General features: G+C 45.6%; 1 protein-coding gene across 1 annotated transcript in view; it reads right to left on the bottom strand.

The window, feature by feature from the left end:
• The window catches only part of wdr91.L (WD repeat domain 91 L homeolog), a 45833-nt gene that overhangs the window by 30429 nt on the left and 1271 nt on the right, over window positions 1-14133 (bottom strand). Inside the window, exons 2-5 of the mRNA XM_041585867.1 lie at window positions 9586-9733; window positions 9160-9339; window positions 6154-6361; window positions 4741-4823 (exon numbers count right to left, since the gene is read on the bottom strand). Of these exons, the coding sequence (XP_041441801.1) occupies window positions 4741-4823; window positions 6154-6361; window positions 9160-9339; window positions 9586-9708 (594 nt within the window). The 5' untranslated portion in view covers window positions 9709-9733. The remainder of the gene's footprint in view (window positions 1-4740; window positions 4824-6153; window positions 6362-9159; window positions 9340-9585; window positions 9734-14133) is intronic.

The raw sequence follows: 14133 nt of genomic DNA on the forward strand, positions 1-14133 counted from the left end.
GTCGATCACCGCCCTGAAATCCTCTATGTCCAGGGACATTAGGACTGACTGGATGGATTCCATCTTGAAGTGGTGCTTCTTTACATGGTCGTTTAGTGCCTTTAGGTCTAGCACCAGGTGAAAAGATCCATCCTTTTTGGGTACTATAAACAGGTTTAAGTAGAAACCGAAGCCGCTTTTACCCTTGAGGGACCGCCATTACTACCGCGGAGGAAGTCAGGGCGTGTGGAACCCCATGGAAAGCTGAGTGCCTGGGTTCTGTGGTAGGGAGCCTTGAGATGGAAAATCACCTCGGAGGTAGCTGAGCGAATTCTATGAGATAGAAATGATCTGTAGGACCCAGGGTTCCAGTACTCTATGCCGTCACACCTCCCGAAAGTGACTTAAGCGTCCGCCAAAGGGTTTAGCTTTCAGGGGTGGGCACCTCCTCATGCAGAGGCTGTTTGTCCCGTGCGGGCTTAGGTGCTGCTCTGCTTCCTGACCAAGAAGTGCTCTGCCTTGACTGGAATCTGGGGCGGGTCGGAGCTTGTTGCTTTTCATGTTGGGACCTCTGGCTCTGTAGCTTGAGAATTTTCCTTCTCTGTTTTTTTTTTTTTTTTTTTCCCCGAGAATGGGAGACCAAGCAGAGACCACTTCAAGGTAAGATCTGTTGACCAGTTTTTTTAGCCAAAGGAAACGTCTGGCTGCAATGGATTATGCCGAAGCCCTTGTGACGAGCTTAGCCGCGTCCAGGACAGCTACGCAAATTTATGTATTTGTGTCTGCTATCGGAGCTAGAAAGAGGTATGTGGAGGGGTCTTCTGAGCCATGAGTTGGGCCACCTGTTCCACCCAAACTTCCATTGACCTGGATACCCATGGGGTGGCAATAATAGGTCGTAGAGTTCTGCCTGCTGCTGTAAAAATCGACTTGCAGAAACCCTCAAGACGTTTGTCGATAGGATCGTTAAAAGAAGCCGCATCGACTACTGGAATAGTGGTGGTCTTTGACAATTTAGAGACCGGTGGGTCCACTGCTGGGGGTGAAGACCAAGGTCTGTAAAGTAAAAGGATAAGTTTGAGTAAAGCGGTGGAAAATTGGACTCTATGGTCTGGCATTTTCCATTGTGCTTTAACAATGTCACCCAGCTGTTCATAGGCTGGAAAGACACAAGAAGACTTCTTTTGCCTCTTGAAAATGTTATTGGTTCGCTCTGCTAAAGGTGGGGTGTGCCTGAATCAGGCTCTCGACCTCTCATTGTGATCTAGGGGTATCCTGATCCTATTCATCTGCGGATAGGATCTGTCCCTCTTCCCAAAGCCTCTTCCTGTTCATCAGGCAAAACAGGTGGGGAAAGGGGAGGTCGCTTTGCGGCCGACTGCTGAGTGACCGGTCTGTGAGGCTCTGTAGATAGATGCTGTAGGACCTTATCTAGAGTCTCTGGAACTCTGGCTAGGTTTTGTAGACCCGCTAGAGATAGAGCGCACACCAATTCAGAATCCAAGCTCGTTTGATTAGCCGTAGCTGTCGCAGAGCTGGCTGGTAGGGCTGTGTGGGATTGTAATTGTGCAGTGACTGCTGCAGTCTTACAGGCTTCACATATTGGCTCAGCCAAAACACTAGCAAATTTAGGTCTGCAAGTAGCCCATGCCAAATACTAAATTGCATTTGTGGTACATGCAGTTGCCTGCTTGGGAAGGGACTGGTCATCTGCCCTGCCTGCATGGCTAAACTATGTAGTGCAACCCAGTAAGTAAGATATTGGGGAATATTAGGAGAGTCCAGAGGAGTGAACCACTTCTCCCTTAGAGTGTGATCTGTGGAGACAGAGGGAAGTAGTGAAAAACCCCACAGTAGGTCTCATAGAGAGAGGGAAGTGTTAATCCCCTAGTGAAAGAGTAAGGGAAGTGTAACTACCTATTCACCAAGGTAGGAAGGAATGGTGCCTTGTTCTTCTCTGTGAGAGACAGTGAGGCTGGAAACGCTCAGTACTGGAGAGAGAGATGCGGATCCAAAATGGCCGCCAGAGAGGTTTCCCGGGCTTTGGTATAGTACCTTAGTAAGATGGCGCCCGTGAGGCGCGTGTGCAGCGAATCGTGCACAATGAAATAGACGCAGCGCCAGATGGTGGCGCGAAAGATCGCTGGGAATGGCACTGAGTTACCAATGCGGGGACTACTTTTAGTGCTGTTGTCCCATTATGATCTACATAAATAAAAGCATTGTTAGAATTCTGTTCCATGGAAAATATTACTTAATATTGATTCATGAGAAAATGTATATTGTAACCTTAACATAAATATCAAATAAAAAGCATGAAACAGGAGGGTGATTTAGACAAACTGTGTGTTGACAGTGTCTTTATATCTACTGATGACCAGCTAAAAGTCTACTGGTAGATCCCATCTACCTTTTGGACATCCCTGGCCTAGGGAAATCTTTGTCAGAGAATAGCAGTCTGTGAGAGAATAGCAGTGAAAGTGAAACTAAATGCCTAGGAAAATCTGTGTGAGAGAATAGCAGTGAAAGTGAAACTAAATGCCTTTCTGCAGAGCTGACAGGCAGCATGTAATGGGGGGAGGGAGGAGGGAATTGACTTACCTCCTCGTGCCAGCCAGGAATGCTCAATAAAAGACATACCCTCCGTCGTGGCTACTGGTGCAGCCTCCGGAGAGCGGGAACCAGTGCCCAGGGTAGTGTGGGGGGGAGCTCCCCAGCCTGCAGCCTCCGTAGAGCGGGAAGGCTATAGAGCATCTTCAGATCAGAAGTCCTTGGCTGGAGGGGTTCTGGAAGAGAAACACTGACCCCTAGTAGTGGCATGATACTGAATAAATCTGTACCATTGCTCCCAGCCATGAAGTGTCCATCCTCCTTCTGAGGACACTAAAGAAAACTGAGGATTGAGGAGGTAGGCGGGGATGAAGCCCAGAGCAGGAGGAGGAGGAGCCACTTTAACCTTTTAGTGTCCTTTCTCCAAGCAACAGGATCTTCATCCCCGTGGTGCCTGTGTCCCCCAATCTAGGCAAGAGAAAAAAAAAAAGGATAAATCACAGAGGGGTGTTAATTCATATACTTTATATCCGGTTTCTAAATAAAACATGAACATGTCACGTGAGCCTCTAATACAGGGGTGCCCAGGACGTTGATCGCGGTTAATGTTCCTGGTAGACTGCAATGTGGGGCCCGGCGTCACGGACTTGAAGTGAAGAGGAATGAAGAAAATGAGCAGCGCAGCACGGAGGGAGGGCACAAGCGGCACGAAGGGAAGGGAGCGGCACAAAGGGAGTCAAGCAGCACAAAGGGAAGGGAGGAAGACGAGCAGCATGAAGGGAGACGAGTGGCACGAAGGGAAGGGAGACAAGCGGCACGAAGGGAAGGGAGACGAGCGGCACGAAGGGAGACGAGCGGCACGAAGGGAAGGGAGACGAGCGGCACGAAGGGAAACAAGCGGCACAAAGGGAAACAAGCGGCACAAAGGGAAACAAGCGGCACAAAGGGAAACAAGCGGCACAAAGGGAAGGGACGAAGGGAAGGGAGCGGCACAAAGGAAGTCGAACAGCACGAAGGGAAGGGAGGAAGATGAGCTGCATGAAGGGAGACGAGCGGCACGAAGGGAAGGGAGACGAGAGGCACGAAGGGAAACAAGCGGCACGAAGGGAAACGAGCGGCACGAAGGGAAACAAGCGGCACTAAGGGAAGGGAAACGAGCGGCACGAAGGGAAACAAGCGGCACAAAGGGAAGGGAAACTAGCGGCACGAAAGGGAAGGGAGGAAGACGAGCAGCACAAAGGTGAGGGAGATGAGCGTCGGGAAGGGAGGAAGAAGAACGGCACAAAGGGAAGGGAGACGAGCGGCACAAAGGGAAGGGAGACGAGCGGCACAAAGGGAAGGGAGACGAGCGGCACAAAGGGAAGGGAGACGAGCGGCACAAAGGGAAGGGAGACGAGCGGCACAAAGGGAAGGGAGACGAGCGGCACAAAGGGAAGGGAGACCAGTGGAAGGACACTCTGAGGGGGAAGGACACAGGAGGGAAAGCTGCAGGCACGGGACAGAGGAGGGAGAGCTGCAGGCACGGAGGGGAAGGACACAGGACAGAGAGCTGCAGGCACAGAGGGGAAGGGCACAGGAGGGAGAGCTGCAGGCACAGAGGGAAAGGACACAGGAGAGAAAGCTGCAGGCACGGAGGGGCAGGACACAGGAGGGAGAGCTGCACTCACAGAGGGAAAGGAAACAGGAGGGAGAGCTGCAGGCCCAGAGAGAAAAGACAGAGGAGGGAGAGCTGCAGGCATGGAGGTGAAGGACACAGGAGGCAAAGCTGCAGGCAAGGAGGGAAAGGACAGAGGAGGTAGGGAAAGGGAGGACGGGCTGAAGCATAGACACGGAGGGAAAGGGAGGGCAGGGAGCAGGGAGAGCGGAGAGCAGCAAGCACAGGTAAGCGAGTGTATTCAAACTTTCATAACCTGCCAAATTTTGTAAAATAAACATGGTAATTAGGGGGTGTGATCACAAAAATGAGTGTTGTCAAAAAATTTTGCTGCGCGTTATCAAAGTAGATCTCCTAATGGGGGCCAGGTGTTGAGTGTAGATCCCAGTGTAACAAAGTCTGGGCACCCCTGCTCTAAGCTGGAGCATAATAAACAAACCTCCAGCACACAGCAAATATAAAAGTGTCAGCAGTTTACTAAAGGGCTTTATTAAAATCCCCAAAATTGTGATTTTGTGTTGCCCTTTGCTTTAATATTGAATAGTCTGATCACTGACCTTCTGCCGCATGACTTCATTCTCTTCCTGCAAGAAGGCGATCTTCTGGTAATCAGACTGAAAGGTGAGAATTTTTGGGACGGGTGCAGGCAGTTAAGGCGTTTATATATATTTATGCACTAAACAAACAGGCCAAAGGGTGAAAAAGTATTCTCATTTTGCAACTTCCCGGTTCTTTCCGAGAAATTGAGGGAGGAGAAGAAGGTAGTTAATCTAATTATCTTTCCCAGTTAGTCTGTATAATACAATAATCATGTACATTCTGTACATTTAACTGCCCCCTATTAAACAGCTGCATTAGGCCATTCAAAACCACTTGAAAGAATGAAACTCAAAGGGGTGGTTCACCTTTAAGTTAACTTTTAGTATGTTATAGAACAGCCAATTCTAAGCAACTTTTCAACTAGTCTTCATTATTTATTTTTTTTATAGTATTTTAATAATTTGCCTTCTGCTTTCAGCTTTCACGTGGGGGTCACTGACCCCTTCTAAAAACAAAATGCTTTGTAAGGCGACACATTTATAGTTATTGCAACTTGTTATTACTCCTCTTTCTATTCAGGCCTCTCTTAATTATATTCCAGTCTCTTATTCAAATCAATGTATGTTTGCTAGGGGAAGTTGGAGCCTAGCAACCAGATTTCTGAAAGTGCAGATCTGCTGAATAAAAAGCTAAATAAGTCAAAAGTCACAAATAAAAAACAATTACGAATTGTGTCAGAATATCCCTCTCTACATCATACTTACAGTTAATTTAACAGTAAACAACCCTTTAAATCAGTGCATGGTTGCTGGGGTAATTATGACCTAGCAACCAGATGGGTGAAATTGCAAACTGTAGAGCAGTTGAATAAAAAGCTAAATAACACAAAAACCACAAATAATAAAAAATGAAAACCAATTGCAAATTGTCTCAGAATATCCCTCGCTACATCATACTAACAGTTAATTTAAAGGGGAACAACTCATTTTAATCAGTGCATGGTTGCCAGGGTAATGATGGCCCTAGCAACCAGACTGCTGAAATTGCAAACTGGAGAGCTGCTGAATAAAAAGCTAAATAACTCAAAAAACAGAAATAATAAAAAAATTAAAACCAATTGCAAATTGTCTCAGAATATCCCTCTCTACATCATACTAAGGGGCAATTGGTGGACTTGGTGGGGAGAAACTTCGAATCGGATGCGTTATTCCTTTGATTCTTATTCGGCCGAATATGGAACTATTCAATCGAAAACGGACCTATTCGACCCAAAAAAAACTTCACCTTTAATTCGGTTGGTCTTTCTGAATTTCGAAGTTTCTTCAATTCGAAATTCGACCCTTGATAAATATGCCCCTAAGAGTTCATTTTAAGGCAAACAACCCCTTTAATAATCATTACATCATAAAGCCGCGAGAGAAAAAGGATATGCATACACTGGAAGAGAACGCTAAGGAAATTGTGCAAAGACACGGTGAAGGTGTCCGCCCACTGGCGCGAGAAATACGTCGAGAAGGTGCGGTTGGAGTCGGGAGCAGGAAGAAAGGGGAGAGCAAACCACTCCTTCCATTCCGCCTGGTTCTGCAGTTCAGTCGCCTGTTTCTGGAAGAACTCGTGGGCTTTATCTGTTCGACTGCTCTGTAACGAAAAACATAGATTGTGAACTCTTTTAAGCAGGGCCTTTTTTACCTCCAGTATCACTATATATATATATATATATATATATATATATATATATATATATATATATATATATATATATATATATATATATATATATATATATATATATATATATATATATATATATATATATATTTGTATGTTTCATGTATACACAGAATTAGGAATTAGAAAATTAATACAACCTGAGAAACCAAGCGTAAAGAGGGTCAAAGAACTTTTTTTTTTTTTAAGTTAAAGGAGAACTAAAAATGAATGTGGCTAAAAATGTCCTATTTTATATAGTGAACTTATTGCACAAGGCTTAAGGTTCAACTTGTCAATAGCAGCAATGATCCAGGACTTCCAACTTGTCACAGGGGGTCACCATCTTGGAAAGTGTCTGTGACACTCACATGCTCAGTGGGCTCTGATTGGCTGTTGAGAAGCTAAGCTTAGGGCTCGTCACTAATTATCCAGCAGAAAATGAGCTTCCCTGGCTGTAATATAAGCTGATGCTACAGGTTTGCTGATTATTCAATTCTGATGCTAATTGCACTGGTTTCTGTGCTGCCATGTAGTAATTATGTGTATTAATTACTAATCAGCCTTATATTGTGACATTTCTATTCTATGTGAACTGTATATTGTGAGTGGCTCCCTAAGCTCAGTAAGTGACAGCAGCACAGAGCATGTGCAGTGAATCAGCAGAAAAGAAGATGGGGAGCTACTGGGGCATCTTTGGAGACACAGATCTTTACTGCTAAAGGGCTGTGGTTGCCTTGGGCTGGTACAAACACCCAACACTTAGGGGCCGATTCACTAACTTCGAGTGAAGGATTCGAAGTAAAAAAACTTCGAATTTCGAAGTTTTTTTTGGGCTACTTCGACCATCGAATGGGCTACTACGACCTTCGACTACGACTACGAATCGAAGGATTTGAAGTAAAAATCATTCGACTATTCAACCATTCGATAGTCGAAGTACTGTCTCTTTAAAAAAAAACGACCCCCTAGTTCGGCATCTAAAAGCTACCGAAGTCAATGTCAACTTTTTTTGATCGAAGGATATTCCTTCGATCGTTGGATTTAAATCCTTCGAATCGTTCGATTCGAAGGATTTAATCGTTTGATCGAAGGAATAATCCTTCGATCGTACTATCTGCGCTAAATCCTTCGACTTCGATATTCGAAGTCGAAGGATTTTAGTTCCTAGTCGAATATCGAGGGTTAATTAACCCTCGATATTCGACCCATAGTGAATCGGCCCCATAGAGTCTAATTTCGAATTCATTTGAGTTTTTTATAGGGATGCCCTGAATCCACTATTTCATTCGGCTGATCCCCTGAATCCTTCACGAAGGATTCCTACAAATACTGAATAACCGAATCTGAATTTCCATATGCAAATTAGGGGTGGGAAGGGGAAAACAATTTTTTACTTCCTTGTGATTTCCCTCTCTGCCTCTAATTTGCATATGCAGATTCGGATCTGGTTCGGCAAAATCCGAATCCTGCTGAAAAAGGCGGAATCCCGCACCGAAACCTGGATTTGGTGCATCCCTAGTTTTTTAAAATTCCTATAAACTCCCATGAACTCAAAATTCAACCAATCAAAATGTATTATAAAAATATATATATTTTTTTTAACTTGGGTGAATAGGTTCAACCCGAAACGAATTTGAATAGAATTTGATCGGAATTTTAAAAACTTGATAAAAAACTCAAGTGTCAGAAAGGCTGCAAGCAACTCGAAATTGATCCCTGGAAGTTTTTAGGTGGCGAATAGTGTAATTTGAATAATTTGAGCTCTTAAGGGGCCGGAGTATGATAAATCTCTAAAATCTAATTAGAATTTTTTGAAAATCTCGAATCGGAATCGAATGTGAATAACTCCCTAGTAGAATTTGACAGTTTTGACCATAAAAAAAAAACTCGAACATTCAAATTTTCAATTGGACCCTTGATAAATCTGCCACATAATCACCTATATGGCAAAGCGAATGACACTCGCATGTCAGACAACTGCCACTTGAAAATGCAGGACAGTCCGCTTATGCATGCAACTGCCATACAAAGGGGTTAAAGGGGAGGTTCACCTTTAAGTTAAATTTTAGTACGTTATAGAATGGCCTATTCTAAGCAATCTTTCAATTGGTCTTCATTTCTTTTTTTTTTTTATAGGTTTTTAAATATTTGCCTTCTTCTTCTGAATCTTCCCAGCTTTCAAACGCGGGTCACTGACCGCATCTAAATTGCAAATGCTTTGTAAGGCTACACATTTATTATTATTGCTGCTTTTTATTGCTCATCTTTCTATTCAGGCCTCTCCTATTCATATTCCAGTCTCTGATTCAAATCAATGCATGGTTGCTAGGGTAATTTGAACCCTAGCAACCAGATGGCTGAGATGGCAAACGAAAAAGCTGCTGAATTAAAAGCTAAATAACTTAAAAACAACACATATATAATAAAAAATGAAAAGCAATTGCAAATTGTCTCAGAATATCCCTCTCTACATCATACTAACCGTTTATTTAAAGGTGAAAAAACCCTTTAAAGGGGAGGTCTCAAGTGTTTATTTCACCCACCTACAGAGCCATTTTAAAACATGGACAAAATGCTTCATATCGCCCCATGTACTTGTTGTAATGTACTTGTTGTAATTTACACAAATATATATTTTTTTGCAGTAAAGGGTTTAGTTGGCCTTTACTCTCCCAGCCAATTAGGATTCCTACAGTCACTTGCCCAGAGAGACGGTACTCACTCACCTGTATGGTGTAGACAAGGTAATAGCGGAAAAGGCTGGTTTTCAGTTTGTTGATAGTTGGCCTATAAACGTCTTCCAGTCGGCTAAAGAGCCGACGCTCCATGTAGGCCCAGTACTCTACTAGCCCATTCAGGTCATAGCTCTGAACAAACTGCAGTAGCTGCTCGACGATCCTATCCACCTGAGAGCGACACAAAATGAAAGGATTAAAAAAAAAAACTGCAGTCAAAAGCAATAACATGGATGAATTTTTGATACCAAATATTAAAGGATAAGAAATCCTTTAAAATGTATATTGTATATTGGCAGATGACTTAGCATTAGATTTTTGAAGAGACTGTTTTTGGGAGGAGTTACCCTTTAAAAAATAAAAAAGGGAAACCACAAGTTATAGCAGAACATAAAACAGACGTTAATTAAGTCTTACACGGAATCCTTTATCTTTGTCTGCTTTGATGTCGGCCTCAAAGTACTTTAAAGTGTTGGTGAATCCCCTGAAGGCGAGATATTCTTTGACTAGATCATCCGTGAGCTCCACTGCCGACGTCATCACAGGTTTATTCCGATTTCCGGACCTTCCGGTAGAGAAAAAGTAGAAAAAAAATCAATCATCTGTCATCTCGTAATCAAACTACTGTTAAACGGCAGCGTCATTATTTCCTACTCAAAAGATTCTTAAAGCATTAAAGGGGAAGTATAGTCTCACATTCTCTTACTCATTCAAATATAAAGCTTAAAGGACAAGGAAAAGTTAAATCACTGGTCAGGTAAGTCGACTTGATCTGGAAAGGTTTATAACAGATATATAGAAACATTGGGGTAACAGTCACCCTGCTATAGTTCCAGGGGTACCCCAGGGTACAAATAAACACTCACCCCAAATCTCCCCCTAACTGACCTTCAGACTGGGCCCCCTTAGCTCATAACAAGGTTACAGATATATAGAAACATTGGGGTAACAGTCACCCTGCTATAGTTCCAGGGGTACCCAGGGTACAAATAAACACTCACCCCAAATCTCCCCCTAACTGACCTTCAGACTGGGCCCCCTTAGCTCATAACAAGGTTACAGATATATAGAAACATTGGGGTAACAGTCACCCTGCTATAGTTCCAGGGGTACCCAGGGTACAAATAATCACTCACCCAAAATCTCCCCCTAACTGACCTTCAGACTGGGCCCCCTTAGCTCATAACAAGGTTACAGATATATAGAAACATTGGGGTAACAGTCACCCTGCTATAGTTCCAGGGGTACCCAGGGTACAAATAATCACTCACCCAAAATCTCCCCCTAACTGGCCTTCAGACTGGGCCCCCTTAGCTCATAACAAGGTTACAGATATATAGAAACATTGGGGTGTCACCCTGCTATAGTTCCAGGGGTACCCAGGGCACAAATAAGCACTCACCCCAAATCTCCCCCTAACTGACCTTCAGACTGGGCCCCCTTAGCTCATAACAAGGTTACAGATATATAGAAACATTGGGGTAACAGTCACCCTGCTATAGTTCCAGGGGTACCCAGGGTACAAATAATCACTCACCCAAAATCTCCCCCTAACTGACCTTCAGACTGGGCCCCCTTAGCTCATAACAAGGTTACAGATATATAGAAACATTGGGGTAACAGTCACCCTGCTATAGTTCCAGGGCACAAATAAACACTCACCCCAAATCTCTCCCTAATTGGCCTTCAGACTGGGCCCCATTAGCTCATAACAAAGTTACAGATATATAGAAACATTGGGGTGTCACCCTGCTATAGTTCCAGGGGTACCCCACAAATAAGCACTCACCACAAATCTCGCCCTAACTGGCCTTTAGACTGGGCCCCCTTAACTTATAACAAGGTTACAGATATGTAGAAACATTGGGGTAACAGTCACCCTGCTATAGTTCCAGGGGTACCCAGGGTACAAATAAACACTAACCCCTTCCCCAAATCTCCCCCTAACTGACCTTCAGACTGGGCCCCCTTAGCTCATAAAAAGGTTACAGATATGTAGAAACATTGGGGTAACAGTCACCCTGCTATAGTTCCAGGGGTACCCAGGGTACAAATAAACACTCACCCCAAATCTCCCCCTAACTGACCTTCAGACTGGGCCCCCTTAGCTCATAACAAGGTTACAGATATATAGAAACATTGGGGTGTCACCCTGCTATAGTTCCAGGGGTAACCAGGGCACAAATAAACACTCACCCCAAATCCCCCCTAACTGACCTTCAGACTGGGCCCCCTTAGCTCATAACAAGGTTACAGATATATAGAAACATTGGGGTAACAGTCACCCTGCTATAATTCCAGGGGTACCCAGGGCACAAATAAGCACTCACCCCAAATCTCCCCCTAACTGACCTTCAGATTGGGCCCCTTAGCTCATAACAAGGTTACAGATATATAGAAACATTGGGGTGTCACCCTGCTATAGTTCCAGGGGTACCCAGGGTACAAATAAATACTCACCCCAAATCTCCCCCTAACTGACCTTCAGACTGGGCCCCCTTAGCTCATAACAAGGTTACAGATATATAGAAACATTGGGGTGTCACCCTGCTATAGTTCCAGGGGTACCCAGGGCACAAACAAGCACTATATATATATATATATATATATATATATATACACACTATATCACTTATGAGGTTAGGGTGTAATTGGTGGAAACACTTTTCTTGGCCGGTTGCTTATCAGTTTACAGGAAGAAGTCATTATCAGCTCTATTTATTAAACAGATGGACATTTCCTCGTTTAGGAGACGTACAGCCCCTGCGGCTGCTCAGTAATGACTCAGAAGCTACAGAACATGAAGTGGAAGTTTAAGGGGGGAAAAAACAGGAAATGCTCATTTTATTAATAAAAAAAAAAAGGACAGACTAGACAAGTCCCCTCAAATTGCTATAGAAAGCAGCGTTTGTCTGTCCCTTTATGTGCACTGCTGGTTCTGACTTTTGCAGGAATATAGCAAATAGCCGGTTCACAGACAACAGGCCGTAGTCTCAGCTGCAGGAGAGGTGAATCAATACATGGTTGCTAGGGTAATTTGGACCCTAGCAACCAGACTGCTGAAATTGCAACTGCTGAATAAAAAGCTAAATAAGTCAAATACCACAAATAATAAAAAAAAAAAAAGAAAGAAAACCAATTGCAAATTTTATCAGAATATCATTCTCTACATCATACTAAGTTAATTTAAAGTTGAACACTCCATTTAAACATATTCAAGCAGTGTGACTGTTTTATTGTTCCCATAAGACTGTAACACCAACATACTCACATACAGCCATATTATAGACTCTGTAGCCCCAACAGGAGCCAAATGGCACATCCCCATAGTGTCCCATAACTACCCCTGAAATACCTATTGAGCCCCATGGTCTCACACTGTCCATTAACCCCTATAATCCCAAACTGCCCCTTCAGTGCCATCAACCTACACTGTCCCATCAACCCTACACACTGGCCTGTCACCCCCACAACCCCTCACTGTCCCACCAGTTCCAAAACTAACCCCACACTGCCCCATATCTAGCCCATAACTAGCCCCAGTGTCCCATAACTACCCCCAGTGCCCCATAACTAGCCCCACACCAACCCCAGTGCCCCACAACTAGCCCCAGTGCCTCATAACTAGCCCCACTGCCCCATAATTAGCCCCACTGCCCCATAACTAGCCCATAACTACCCCCAGTGCCCCATAACTAGCCCCACACCAACCCCAGTGCCCCACAACTAGCCCAAGTGCCCCATAACTAGCCCAATTGCCCCACAACTAGCCCCAGTGCCCCACAACTAGCCCCGCTGCCCCACAACTAGCCCCGCTGCCTCAGAACTAGCCCCGCTGCCCCATAACTAGCCCCGCTGCCCCATAACTAGCCCCACTGCCCCATAACTAGCCCCACTGCCCCATAACTAGCCCCACTGCCCCATTAACTAGCCCCACTGCCCCATAAACTAGCCCCACTGGCCCCATAACTAGCCCCACTGCCCCATAACTAGCCCCACTGCCCCATAACTAGCCCCACTGCCCCATAACTAGCCCCACTGCCCCATAACTAGCCCCACTGCCCCATAACTAGCCCCACTGCCCCATAACTAGCCCCACTGCCCCTTAACTAGCCCATAACTACCCCCAGTGCCCCATAACTACCCCCACACCAACCCCAGTGCCCCATAACTAGCCCCAGTGCCCCACAACTAGCCCCAGTGCCTCACAACTAGACTCACTGCCCCACAACTAGACTCACTGCCCCACAACTAGACTCACTGCCCCACAACTAGACTCACTGCCCCACAACTAGACTCACTGCCCCATAACTAGCCCCAGTGCCCCACAACTAGCCCCAGTGCCCCACAACTAGCCCCAGTGCCCCACAACTAGCCCCAGTGCCCCACAACTAGCCCCAGTGCCCCACAACTAGCCCCACTGCCCCATAACTAGCCCCACAACTAGCCCCACTGCCCAATAACTAGCCCCGCTGCCCAATAACTAGCCCCAGTGCCCCATAACTAGCCCCACACCAACCACAGTGCCCCACAACTAGCCACAGTGCCCCACAACTAGCCACAGTGGCCCCACAACTAGCCCCAGTGCCCCACAACTAGCCCCAGTGCCCCATAACTAGCCCCACTGCCCCATAACTAGCCCATAACTACCCCCAGTGCCCCATAACTAGCCCCACACCAACCCCAGTGCCCCACAACTAGCCCAAGTGCCCCACAACTAGCCCAAGTGCCCCACAACTAGCCCCGCTGCCTCAGAACTAGCCCCGCTGCCTCAGAACTAGCCCCGCTGCCTCAGAACTAGCCCCGCTGCCTCAGAACTAGCCCCGCTGCCTCAGAACTAGCCCCGCTGCCTCAGAACTAGCCCCGCTGCCTCAGAACTAGCCCCGCTGCCTCAGAACTAGCCCCGCTGCCTCAGAACTAGCCCCGCTGCCTCAGAACTAGCCCCGCTGCCCCATAACTAGCCCC

The sequence above is a fragment of the Xenopus laevis genome, chromosome 3L (genome assembly GCF_017654675.1).
Source record: "Xenopus laevis strain J_2021 chromosome 3L, Xenopus_laevis_v10.1, whole genome shotgun sequence".
NCBI classification, from domain to species: Eukaryota; Metazoa; Chordata; class Amphibia; order Anura; family Pipidae; genus Xenopus; species Xenopus laevis.